This window comes from Phoca vitulina, unplaced genomic scaffold, assembly GCF_004348235.1.
Source record: "Phoca vitulina isolate PV1807 unplaced genomic scaffold, GSC_HSeal_1.0 scaffold2, whole genome shotgun sequence".
Taxonomy (NCBI): Eukaryota; Metazoa; Chordata; class Mammalia; order Carnivora; family Phocidae; genus Phoca; species Phoca vitulina.
Window position 1 is genome coordinate 51,758,733 of NW_022589705.1, and position 14,141 is coordinate 51,772,873.

A 14,141-nucleotide genomic window follows, 5' to 3' on the forward strand; every position below is an offset into this window, starting at 1 on the left:
CTTTACATATTTAAATAAGTACAACTTATATTCCAAAACCAAACACAAAATTTATCATAAACATTTTAAGTAGGCCTTACGCCCAACGTGGGGCTTGAACTCAAGACCCCAACATAAACAGTCACACACTCTACAGAGTGAGCCAGCCAGGCAACCCCCACAAACGTTTTTAAACTATCCATGCCAATGCTACCTACAGGTCACAAGTCCCAGGACAGTCTCTTGCTGAATTAAGCGTACTTAGAGACAGTTTGTCTGTGTCTATCTCCTAGGTTTCTTTGCTGGTTTGAACATACCAACATGTAAAAAAAACCCTGATGAGTAACTTACTTGCCCTTTCAGTTGCTTGATGGACTGCTGAAGCGTGAGTATCTGATTAAAGAGGGGGCTCTTTAGTGTCTCATAAAACAGAGAGAGCTTCTCATTCTGCGATGTGTCCCCCTTCTCCTGCAGTTTCATTTTTAGGCGATCAAGAACTTGTAGGACCTGCAGTTTATCTTGTTTGAAGAAGGATAATCAGAGCACAAGTTAATTCCATCATAAATTCCATTGTGATTCATTAATTAATTTATTGACAGAAGTATATAACTAGTATACCTGGACCAGGATTTTCAGGCATTTTGAATGACTGTCTTCAATTCCTTTTAAAGAAACCTAAAGAAAAATTTTAAAACACAAAAGATGATTTTCCATTAGTATATACTTGTCTATAGTTCTGTAAAAAAATTATAGAAAACCTCAACAACATTCTTCATCAAAAGGCTTCACTCAAATTCAAATTAAAACTACAATAAGGTGCCACTATATACCCACTAGGTTGGCTCAAACTAGAAAGATAAACAGACAATTTGTTGAGTGTTGACAAAGACATGAAGCAACTGGAACTCTCAACATCACTAGTAGGAACGCAAAATGGTACGTGCACTTTGAAAAGTTGTTTGGTAGTTTCTTACAGAGTTAAAAATAGACTTACTATATGACTCGGCACTTCCACTCCTAAATACTTACCAAGAAAAATGAAAATACAAACTCACAAAAGACCTATACATGAATGTTCATAGCATTTTTATTTATAAAAGCCTTGAACTAAGAAAAACCCAAATGTCTAATAACAGACGACTATATAAGCAAATTACAGAATGTAAACAGAATGCTCAGGAATGAAAATGAAAAAAATTACGAATATACACAACATGGATCCATCTCAAAAATAGTATGTTGAGGGAAAGAAACCAGACAAAAAAAGGTTACAGACTGTATGATTCCATTCACATGAAGTTCAATCTATAGTTATGGATTAGTTTACCTGTGCAGGGTAGAAAGGAGCTGACTGGGAAAGGATTTGAAGGAGCTTTTTGGGGTGATGGAAATGTTCTAAGTTTTGAATGGGGTACTTAGTGTTTACACAGATGTATACATTTGTCCAAATTCATTGACCTATTTTATTTTTAAAGATTTTATTTATTTGACAGAGAGAGACACAGCGAGAGAGGGAACACAAGCAGGGGGAGTGGGACAGGGAGAAGCAGGCTTCCTGTGGAGCAGGGAGCCCGATGTGGGGCTTGATCCCAGCACCCTGGGATCATGACCTGAGCCGAAGGCAGACGCTTAACGACTGAGCCACCCAGGTGCCCCGACCTACATATTTTAAATCAGTACATTTTATTGTACACAAATCATACTTTAATAAAGTTGATTTTGTATAAAAAAAAAAAAAAAAAAAAAAAAGGATCCTGGGTTGGAAAAGTGGAAAAGAACATCTAAATTAAAAGATGAAGAATATTTTAGAGAGATTAAGGGGAAAAAAAGCCCCAAGCTGCAAAAACGGTCCCAGATTCCTACTTGTCATCTGAGTCTCCAAAATGTAACCTCTGAACATATTGGCATTTTCTATGTTTTTGTGTGTGTGTGTTTTGGTTTTTTTTAGATTTTATTTATTTATTTGACAGAGAGAGACACAGCAAGAGAGGGAACACAAGCAGGGGGAGCGGGAGAGGGAGAAGCAGGCTTCCCACTGATCAGGGAGCCCAATGCGGGGCTCGATCCCAGGACCCTGGGATCATGACCTAAGCCGAAGGCAGACGCTTAACAACTGAGCCACTCAGCTGCCCCCATTTTCTGTTTTTAATTCCAGTGACTGGTTCAAACTAGCCTAAAATGTAATGTAATCACAACTCAAAATGCTAGCAAACCCTCTGCTAGGACCAAACTGGCACTTTCACGGTGGTCATTTATAGTAATGGTACACTAGGCTGCAGTGAACCATCAAAGAAATAGGAGTACTATATAGTCAAAATTCTCTTACATCACCTCTGGATACAGTTGCTGAATGAGGTCTTTATCTTCTAATTTAAGGTCACTAAGTAGGAAAGCAAATTAAAAGCCAGAAGGGATGCCATCTGCATTGATAAAAGGTCCATGTATTCCATCCAAATGTTCACTGGATTCAGTGCGAACTACCAAACTGCTGAAGAGAGCATCACGGAACCGCTGATGAGCTCAGCATCTCAACTGTGCAACCTTTACAACTACCCACTGACAGGTAACTGAGTAACAAAAGGCCGTTTCAGTGGCACTGTCCTTTTCTATAGCAGCCTAAGGCCCAAGAGGATTGACAAGAGCAGCTCTGTGGTCATTAACATCAACCTCTCTGAAAGAAAGAATGCAAGCTAAAACTAGGAGATGCAAATCTTTACTGTCAGATGGGCAATTTTTTAAAATTAATAATAACACGTACTCTAGATGTCATGGAAAAACAGGTGGGAATATAAATTTGCACAATCTTTTAGGAGAGCAACTTTAGCAATAGCTATCAATATACTAAATTTGCATTCTCTTTAACCCAGAAGGGCTACTTCTGAGGGTCTCCCTTAAAGAGATACTTTCAAAAGGGCACACAGATGTGTTGTACAAAGATATTCACCTCATTGTTAAGAACAAAAGTCCAGGGGCGCCTGGGTGGCTCAGTCATTAAGCGTCTGCCTTCGGCTCAGGTCATGATCCCAGGGTCCTGGGACCGAGTCCTGCATCGGGCTCCCTGCTCTGTGGGAAGCCTGCTTCTCCCTCTCCCACTCCCCCGCCTGTATTCCCTCTCTCGCTATGTCTCTCTCTGTCAAATAAGTAAATAAAATCTTAAAAAAAAAAGAAAAAAGAAAACTCCAGGAAAAATTAATCTATCAAAAGCAATCAGTCATTATAATAATACAGTAGGTCTGAATCTATTGAAATGAGAATGGGAGGGAATCAGTTAACAGTGTAACAGTAAGCCTGTGGCTCCCTCCTTCAGGGAAGGATTCCCAGCTTGATAACCAGAACCCCTTGCAAACACCCTAAAGGTTTTTGATAGATAACAGCCCCTTATTTTTAAATGTCAGTAAATACCTGATTTTTTTTTAAAAGATTTTATTTATTCATTAGAGAGAGAGAGAGAGAGAGAGAACACAAGCAGGGGAGCAGCAGAGGGAAAGGGAGAAGCAGACTCTCCACTGAGCTGAGAGCCCGACATGGGGCCCATCCCAGGACTTAGAGATCATGACCTCAGCCGAAGGCAGACACTTAACTGACTGAGCCACCCAGGCGCCCCAATACCTGATCTGTCTTAATTGCTTTTTGTAAATAATCTGAAAATGTATGGATTTATGGGTCGTGGCTGATGAGAAGATAGGAGATAACCACACAGACATTTTCTGCTTGTGTAACTAATGGAGTATAAAACTCAGGATTCCCCAAACTCAAAAGGTTTCCTTTGAGAAAAATGTTTCTCTGTATATTGTTGAGAACTTGTCTGGTAACCCAAAACAAAAACGTGTCCTAAGGTTGAAATTTACTCCTGGAAGCAAATTAAAAATTGTGGGTAAAGTCTGTCAGAAATATATTTATAAATGACTTAATGTCAATCTATATGTAACTAGGTATTTTAAGTGTGTCGATAATCGGTCCTAAGAAGAAAAGTGACATTCTTCGGAATGCCTACTGGCTGGGTACTCCTCCAGCAAGGAATGTCTGTGCTTACCTCCTGCCTGTAACCACTGAATCATGAGTAAGGTTTGGTGCTGGTTTAGTGAAGTTTGAGCTCGTTCACATGAGCATGCTTTGACAATTCAACCCTCTATGTTAACACAAGAACATTAACACACACAACTGATTGGGAAAATGTGTTTGTGTGTAAGTTTCTAGATTTAGAAAGACAGTTAATTTCATAGTGATAACTTCTAGAAACTAGAAATGGGGATGGGAGATAAAAAAATTAGACTTTGGGGCGCCTAGGTGGCTCAATTGGTTAAGCAACTGCCTCGGGCTCAGGTCATGATCCTGGAGTCCTAGGATCGAGTCCCCACATCAGGCTCCCTGCTCAGCGAGGAGTCTGCTTCTCCCTCTGACCCTCCCCCTTCTTGTGCTCTCTTTCTCTCATTCTCTAATAAATAAATCAATCTTTAAAAAAAATTAGACTTTTACTTCATAGATTTTAGTGCTGTTTGAATTTTATTTCAAAAGCACGTCTAATTTTTATCACTTAAAAACTAAAAAAGATAATGGCTGAGATGGCCTAATGAGAGAACAAGCAGATACAAAGAACAACAACATGATAGGATAATTATATCGTAAGGCATAACCATCAATCGCAGTGGTGTGTGCCATGGACTAAGTGAAATCACAAAGGGAGACAGACTAAACCTGTGTGGGGATGTTTGGAATGCTGGAAAGAGAACACATTAGAAACTTCTCTCGCAAAAGAAAAAGAATGTGGTGTAAAAGGAGAGTGGTCATTTGCCTTCGTTTGCCTAAAACAGCCTCAGATTACCTGGCATCGTTATGGATAGTGTTCCATTTCCCTCGCAAAAGTGTTGCCGTTATGAATGGACAGAAAAGAAGTGGCATATATATACACAATAGGTATTACTCAGCCATAAAAAAAGAATGAGCCCTTACCATTTGCGACAATATGGATGGACCTACAGGGTATTATGCTAAGTGAAGTAAGTCAGACAAAGACAAATACCATATGATTTCACTCATATGTGGAATCTAAAAACAACAAGTAACCCCAAAAAAACCTCTTAAATACAGAGAACTGATGATTGCCAGAGGGGAGGTGGGTGGAGGGATGGGTGAAATAGATAAAGCTGATTAAAGGGTACAAACTTCCAGTTATAAAATTTTAAAAAATTTTAAGTGTCACAGTTTGAATGACCTGTGGGGCTACCCTGGGTCAGTGGTTCTCAAATTTTAGCATGCATCAGAATCGCCAGGAGGGCTTGTGCAAACACAAGTTGCCAGGGCCCACCCCCAGAGTTTCTGATTCTGCAGGTCTGAGGTGAGCCAGAGAATCTGCATTTCTAACAAAGTTCCCATGTGATCCTGAGGCTGCTAGCATAGAGGCCACAATTTGAGAACTACTGTACACAGGTGTACAAGCTCGTGAATTTCTGAGAATATTAACTAGCTTTAAATGACCTAGCATAAGGTCTCTGAAAATAGGACAAAAAAAAAGTGTTCTTTTGTGTTTGTGTGTGGGTTTTTTGTTTTTGTTTTGTTCGTTTGTTTGTTTTTCTGCAACTGTGGACTGCAAATTGATGCTTGGCTCATAGATAAGCACCAAAATTGGGAATAAGCATTTAGAAACCATGTAATGTGGCAGAGTAATGTTGATCTATTCAATTTAGTAATAAAAGCTTGACTTACCTTTTCTTATTTTCATTTCTCTAACAATTCCTTTTTCTGATAAATTATGTTACAAAAATATCAGTCCTTGAAAGACTGGGGGTGCAGGGGAAACCCGATCTCTTACCGCTGACAGTTTAAGCAGCACAGACTTAAATAGACTTTGAGAGGGTCCTTGTAAATAATGCTAAGTAGACTGTCTTTATCCTGTAAGCAACAGGAAGTAATTAAAGGCTTTTAAGTAGGGAAGTATTGAGTCCAGATTTCTATTTAAAAAGGTAATTCTGGTAATAGGATAGATTAGTGGTCCTCAAACATTTTTAAACACACATTCCCATCAGTGAGAATATGTTGACCATTCACCTTTTTTTTTTTTAAGATTTTATTTATTTCTTTGACAGAGAGAGACACAACGAGAGAGGGAACACAAGCAGGGGGAGTGGGACAGGGAGAAGCAGGCTTCCCGCCAAGCAGGGAGTCCGATGCGGGGCTTGATCCCAGGACCCTGGGATCCTGACCTGAGCCGAAGGCAGACGCTTAACGACTAAGCCACCCAGGCACCCCCTTATTTTTTATAATTATATACACATACTATTATTTACAGGTCATATGTTTTAAAACATACATAAAATAAAAAATGCCGTGACAGTAAGATAAAAACACTAAAAAGCAAGGTTTTATTGTCATTTTCCTACAGTCCCAGTGGATCATCCTGTACATTTTGAAAACCAAGGTGGTAGAGTATCCCTCAGTAAGGGTTAAGAGTAGAAACTGGTTGGCGATCCAACCTTCTGACTCATATTTAATAAAGGCTAAACTTTGTCCACCAAGCAGGCCTGGAAAATTACTACAGTCCATGGTGTTAGGTAATATCTAGGGAAGGGGACTAAAGCCTTAAGGATATGTGAGGACAGAAGGGAGAAATGCAGTAACTCTACAGCTCAACATCCAGTAAGCAGCACACAGGCTAAATGGTCTCTCATTTCACCGTCATAAGAAATCTTCAACCAAACCACCTTGACCTATTTGACTAGGCTGAGAAACAGGGCTTACAGCAAGGAATCTCAAGTTTGTTTAAACATGGTCAAGCGGAGTCTAACTTGTCAGAGAGAGGCCACCTAGAATTGGTCATAGCCTAGATATTAAAATGCCACAGTGTGCTGCTGTCCTCCCAGTTGTAGAACCTCCAGAGAAGGGGTGGTTATTATGCTCAGCGGCTTCCACTCCATCATTGATCAAGAGAGTCTGAGCCATGAATTTTTCATGCCTGGTTCACTGTAGGATTTGACTGAAGGAAATTATTATAATATTGTGGCTTTTCTTTATACCCATGCCTTTAGCCATTACCAATTAATGGAATATTTGGAAAAAAGCTGATGCAGAGCTAGAAATTTAATTTAAATTTCTAGGAGGAGGAAACTTACTGAATAGATTAACCTCCTCAGTTCAAGAATTTAAGCGAACTAAGGACCCTGAGAAACATACTTTTCAGATTCCCAATAGCACACAGAATAGAACACCCCAAGACATCTTATACTTCTAGCTAGAAAATTTGGGAGAAAAAGATCACTGGCAATCAGTTTGGTAAAGTACAGGTATTCAGCATCTAACTGCAGATATGAATTGCGAATCACAAACGCCTCACTGGGAATTCCCCCAGAACGCAAGGGAACCAGGGAGTTTGAACAATCTAAAAGCTATTAACTATAAATGAAGTCATGATTTCAGAAGTTATTCAAAAATATAAATCCACAAACAACTTAAAGTTTCTTTTCTTTTTTTTTTTAGAGATTTTATTTATTTTTGCAAGACAGAACAAGCTCAAGCATGGGGGCGGGTAGGAGAGGTAGGGGAAGCGGGAGAAGCAGACTCTGCTGAGCAGGGAGCCCAATGCGGGACTCGATCCCAGATTCCTGGGATCATGACCTGAGCCAAAGGCAGATAACTGACTGAGCCACCCAGGTAAAGTTTCTATTGCTTCCTTTGAAGTGCAAAGCTCAGGTTGTATCTAATTATCAAGGCTTTGTCCCCAAAGCTCAGCATTTCTGAGGTACCAATTAAATGGGAAACAAATTTTCCTAGCCAAAGTAAACACATGTTGCTACCATGCTAATACAGATTCAAGACAGCTGTCACAGTCTTGTGTCCCTATCAAATGACAAGGCCTTTTGTAAACCTCTTAGATATAAAAGATAATATATTTTTGGCTCCTGCCAAAACACTACATTCCTGGAATTCTGGAAACAGATGTATAAATTCCAGAACAATCCTGATATTTTGGGGGCCATATGCTTAAACCATAACCAATGCAGGGCGCCTGGGTGTCTCAGTTGGTTAAGCGACTGCCTTCAGCTCAGGTCATGGTCCCGGAGTCCTGGGATCGAGGCCCACATCGGGCTCCCGGCTCAGCGGGGAGCCTGCTTCTCCCTCTGACCCTCTCATGCTGTTTCTCTAATAAATAAATAAAATCTTTAAAAAAAAAAATGTTAAAAAAAAAAGAACATAACCAATGCTTAATTAAGTGCACTTAATGTTAGATATTCAGGACATGTTGAAATTGAAGATGAAAGGTACCGTGTTAGAATCATAACTGAAAATTGAGTCAGTTCTTCAGAATAATTCAACTGGCTAAATACTAATTTTCTTATTGAACTATTCAAAGTTAATCAATGCATATCAATATTCTGCCTGTGACTTGGCCACTGAGTGAGAACAAAGTTAAACTGTTTCATGGTATGCTTTTATCTTTCTGTTGGTGGCAGTTTTCTCTAATGATTGACAAAAAACAAAAACAAATACTCCCAAAACTGGGCAATTTTCACATTTATGGATCTCTGTGCAGCCAGTCCCTCACTGAAAAGACCCAGGCATTCATAAATGATTAGTTTCCACCTCAAATATTCTGTTCAATTCTCCCCCACACTGTAGGCCGTATGCCCTTCTCTCCAGAAATATGGTCATGGCATTTTCGGCATGCTCGTGATATTCAAAACAATCCTAGCAAATTGTGAAATAGACCAAACTAGGCTTCCCACCAATGTTCACCCTCCGCTCCTGCTTCCTCCTGACCTTTTCCCCAGACTATTTAATCTGTCACTAAATCACATAATTCACCTTTTGGTGTCTACTATGCACCAAAGGCAAGGACATTCTGTAAAACATCTCATGTATCTTAACAATGTAGTATTTATCACCCCCATTTTGCAGATGCAGAGACCTTGCTACAATTTCAAAAAAACAAGGAGGAAATTTCACCTCGGGAGGAGGGAAAGTCAACTGTTAATGACTTTAAAAAACAAGAGTTGGAAATTTCACATTTTCAACAGTGAGAGAATGTTTGTCAACCTAACCCTCAACACCCACTTAAACTCACCTCCTTCTCCTACCTTGTCCTGGAGCCTCATTAAAATCTCCAGAAAATAACTCCAGGGGCACTGGCTGCCCTTCAAGGCAGAAGCCTTAGCCTTACCCAGCCCCTATTGTCAAAGTCATGCCCATCAGTTAGGGGTCAAAGCTAAATGAAGACTGGTCTGCCCCTGAAAGCTACCTACTAACTAGGCAAGATGTGCAGAGCACCAAAACAAAGGGCAGGACTTTGGTTCTGTTTTTGTTTTTTTAAAAAAGAGTAAGACCAACATGAGAGAATGCTCATCTCACAGAGACTTACTTTTTTTCTTTCTAAGTTTATTTAAGTAATCTCTACACCTAACATGGGGCTCGAACTCACAACTCCAAGATCAAGAGTCGCATGCTCCTCCAAATGAAGCAGCCAGGTGCCCCTTACTAACTTCTTTTAACCTGAAGGCAGCTTCATAAACACATGTAATCAATATACAGAGAATTCAAATCTGAAATTCTTAAAACACACACTACCTTTGTTTACAATATTGTTGTTCAACAGGTTTTTAAACTATATAAATGGTCATCATACTGTATATTTATCCTCAGCAATTTGTTTTACCTTATCTTTACAGTTTTAAGATTTAGTCATGAGCATATATGCAGCTTCTCTTCATTCACTGTAACTACTAAATAGTATTCCACTGTAGGAATCCATGATTTATTCCCCCAATCTCCTGTGAATGAGCATTTAGATTGTTTCCTATTGGTCACAAACACAAAAACAGGATTAGAACTAAACACCTACCTCACTAATCTACTGTCTTCCAGTTGATTCAATCACCGATTCATAAAATAAGGAAGACTCTATAGCCTAGGAGCGTTGAAATCCTGGAGACATCTGGGATCTATGGCTGGGACCAGCTCTGTGTTCTTGCACCAATTATATTTCCTTATACCTCAGATTTCTCATTTGTAAAATAGAGTTAATGAAAATTACTATATATTTACCGTTGAAAGGACTAAATAAGGTATTGGAAAACATGCATCCTGGCACACAGTGTACCTTCAATACAGAGTAACTACTATTATCAACATCTCCTTTCAATCAAAATTATTTAAGGTATTTTAGGGGCTTCAAAAAAAACTAGTAATTTTTTTAGCTGAGATTTTGCTATTTACTCCATAATGGTTATTTCTCAGAAGACTGAACAAAAATGTTCCGTAATGCAACGAATACAGGGGGGGCGGCAGATAACTTGGGAATTTAAAAAACCTGTTTGTAAGTAGGCATGTTAAGTGCTTCAGTCCACTAAACCCTCTCAAGGATAAGCATACTCTTACTGAATCCTAACTCAGTGCAGTTCAACAGAAAAATGTGAGCCACAGAAGTAACTTCAATTTTTCTAGTAGCTGCATGAAAAAAGTTAATAGCAACAGGAAAAGTTAATTTAGTATTTTTTTACTTCACCCAATATATACAATCAAAATGTAAATAATATAAAAAAATTAGGTATTTTACTTTTTGTTTTACACTAAATCTTCAAAATCTGATGTGTCTTTTATATTTTCAGCACATGTCCATCCCAACCGGCCCTGCGTGAAGTGCGCAATAGTCACATGTGCAAGGAGCTAACCAAGTTGACAGCACAGTATTAACCCATGGCTTTTCAGAAAGATCCCTGTACAGTGTTTTTAGCAAAGACTTTTGTTTACCAGCTAACATGGTCTCAATGCCTTTTATCAAATAACTCACAAACTTCAGTTCTTGCCATTAAAAATAGCGCAACTCCATAATTTTAGCAGAAGTTATCGCGGTGGAGGAGTAAAGAGGAGGAGAATCATGGCTCACAGTTTATAAGACACATTCTTAACAAGGATTTAATTTCAACCTCCCTGAAGCTCAGTGAGGTAGATCATTTACAGATGGGAAAACAGAGGACCAGGGTTAAGTGACTCGCCAAGTTCTATGGTAAGTGGACCCAATACCACGTCTCCAAACTCCAGGGGCTGTACAGTTGTACAAATGCAGAACGTTAGTGGGCTCTTCATCTTCAGCAGAGATCTATCCCAGTGACTCAAGTAAGGGTACTGACAGGCTCTAAATTTCTATTTGCACCAGAACTTAAAATGAGGGTTTTAAAAAAGGCATCCAGGGGCGCCTGGGTGGCTCAGTCATTGAATATCTGCCTTCGGCTCAGGTCATGGTCCCGGGGCCTGGGATCGAGCCCCATATCGGGCTCCATGCTCAACAGGGAGTCTGCTTCTCCCTCTCCCACTCCCCCTGTTTGTGTTCCTGCTCTCGCTGTCTCTGTCAAATAAATAAATAAAATATTTTTTAAAAAAAGAAAAAATAAGTAAAAATAAAAAAGGCATCCAAATCTACACAAAAACATCTGAGTATAAAAAAACCATAGCGGGGCGCCTGGGTGGCTCAGTCGTTAAGCATCTGCCTTCGGCTCAGGTCATGATCCCTGGGTCCTGGGATCGAGCCCCACATTGGGCTCCCGCTCGGCAGGAAGCCTGCTTCTCCCTCTCCCACTCCCCCTGCTTGTGTTCCCTCTCTCGCTGTGTGTCTGTCAAATAAATAAAATCAATCTTAAAAAAAAAAAAAAAACAAAAACATAGCAATAGTCAAGCAATCTCAAATATAAAGGTGGAATAGTTCTGTCTCTCAAAAATTTACTACCAAGGTGAGCAAAATCTTTACAAATTAAACCCCATTTTGGCTTCCCCAACCTAATGTATTTTTGTTAAACAAAGCACGTAAATTCAAACTACTTGGTTGTTTAGCTTAAGGACCATTACTAAATGTTTTTAAGTAAAAATGCAATTATAAGGATTACTGAATGCTGAACCTCTAAGAATCACAAAGTTCTAGTAGTGAACTCACTACTATGGGAAAATACACAGGTTTCCCTTTTTTAAGAATACTAACTGATACCATCATTTTATTAGTGGTTACTTTCAGGGGTAGGCGGGTTTATTTTCTCCAATCTTCTACAATGAATATAGGTTAGCTTTATAGTTTAATATTAATACACGACTTAAACTTAGGCCTTCAGAGGTGCCTGTTTGGCTCATCGGGTAGAGCATGTAACAATCTCTCCGGGAGGTGAGTTTGAGTCCCGGATCTTGGGGGTAGAGTTTACTTTAAAAATAATAAAATAAATGTACTAAGGCCTCTAAACACAGATAAGAGCTTAATATAATTTTTCCATTTTAAACGCAACTATTATTCTAATGTCAAGGTCATCTTATGTGACTGTTAACAGGATCTCAATTAGCAAATCTCTTCAGAATGAAGTTTACAAATTCTATCTCATAAAGTACCTTCCAGCTCCGATATTTATTAACTTTTTAATTATCTTAAATTTTTAATAATCCTGATACAGGCCGCAGGGGCCTAGAAACATCAAGTTCATCTTAGTTAAAAGTCACAATCCCCCCTAACTTTTCCTGATACTGCACAATGAAGCAATTTGCGTTTTTACGCCCACTAGCTTTTTTTCTAAAAAAAGATGTGTACAAATGAATTGGCAGTCAATAGGAGCTTAGACAGCCTAGAATGTGGTATCAACCATTCTCCGCGTAACAGATTTTTTTCTTCTAGGTCTCCAGAAGGTTTCCTCTTTAAGAAACACTTGTCTGTTGCGCACCTATCAATGGCCAGACTCTAAACTCACCTGAGAAGCAACTTAAGAGAAATGGGGCCCTGAAAGGCGAACGCTCTCAATTGCAGAGACAAACCAGTAAACAACTAATTGGAATCCAAAGTGATAAGAGCCATCTGGAGATATGACAAAGTGCCAGATGAACGCTCCTGGGGGAGATTAACTTGGCACACCTCCTAGGTGTGCCGTGAAGGTTGGGGCTCTCGGGAGGGGAGGATTTGAAAATGTTTTCCTGAGCTTGACTTAAAGCAGGAATCCAGCAATATCCCCAGAGCCTGGAGGCCACAGTACTTTCCATCTGATCCTCCCCATCTAAAAAGTGAGGCTAGCAGAGCCCAAGCCTGACCGCCGGCCGGGGAACTCGGCTATGTGACCCACCCCACCCCACGGCCCCACATGGGGCCGGAGCCAAGTCGTCCTCTCAGATAAATCTGGAACCCCGTCCTTCTCCGGGCCCCCGTGGCAGGCCCCCACCTGGTCACTCCTCTCACCCTCACCAGAGGAAGACTCCGCCCAGCTCTGGGGCCAAGCGCAGGCACCGATCTGGGTGCAAAATGTGATCCCTGCCAATCCCGGAACAGAAGTGGGCCGAGATTTGAGGGCCGGCAGGGCCTGCTGAGGCTGGGCGGCTCCGCGGCCGGCGGCCTCCGGCGAGCTCTGCACGAAGCCGGTGGGGGTGGGGGCCACGGTGCGGTCACCCAGGCCGGACGCCGGAGGACTGCGCCCCGCACCCTCCGTGGGCCTGGCCGGGCGCCCAGCGGCGCCCGGGGTCTCCCGCGTCCACCTCCTCCCGGAGGGCGGGCGGAGAGCGCGCCGGGGGCAGGGGAGGCGGGCTCCCATGCAGGAAGAAGAGCTGCTCCCCGCCGGCCTCGGGACGCGGGGACTACCACCCCGCACTGCACGCGCCCGCATTGCCAGGACCCCCGCTTTACCTGGTCCGGCGGAGACTCGGGAGCGAGCGAGCGGGCTGGCTCGACGTCGGCCCTCCCTCACCTGGGCGGAAGTGAGCGGCCCAGGGTGACCGCGCCTCACCTGGCAGGCCCTTCCCCAGCACCGACCCTCCCCGCCCGGGGCGGGGCGCCGGGGTGGCGCGGGTGGCGCGGGTGGCTGGGGCGGCGGAGCCTGGGCGGCGGGAGGCTGACTCTGGGGAGGGGAGTGCGGGGCCGGTGGGCTCCCTGTTTTCTGCAGGTGAAATTCGTCTGGGCGAGGGAGGGTTCAAGAGCCTGGAAAAGGTGGGGTCTGGGGGCCGAGTGGGCAGGTAAAACACCAAGTGGTGGGGGCAGCCCGCGCTAATGGAGTGAGGAGATCCTGCTGGGCAGGTATTGTAGGAGGGCTGGGCGGAGAGCGAGACCCAAAGTCAAGCAAATGAAAGGATATTGATGAAAACTTGGTCAGATCTAATTAGTCCTCCATAGTCCCCAATTTCAGTTTGGTCATCTTTCCCCTGTGTTTTCTATATTGGCTGAC

The 14,141-nt window shown here is 41.8% G+C and overlaps 1 protein-coding gene across 2 annotated transcripts in view; it reads right to left on the reverse strand.

The window, feature by feature from the left end:
* Positions 1–13,783, reverse strand: part of PATJ (PATJ crumbs cell polarity complex component) — a 346,204-nt gene extending 332,421 nt beyond the window's left edge. The window contains exons 1-3 of one of the 2 annotated variants that reach the window (XM_032427605.1): positions 13,607–13,783; positions 598–654; positions 331–497 (exon numbers count right to left, since the gene is read on the reverse strand). In XM_032427605.1, the coding sequence (XP_032283496.1) occupies positions 331–497; positions 598–619 (189 nt within the window). In that variant the 5' untranslated portion in view covers positions 620–654; positions 13,607–13,783. The remainder of the gene's footprint in view (positions 1–330; positions 498–597; positions 655–13,606) is intronic. The other variant, XM_032427611.1, reaches the window with a different exon arrangement.
* Between the last annotated feature and the right edge of the window lie 358 nt (positions 13,784–14,141).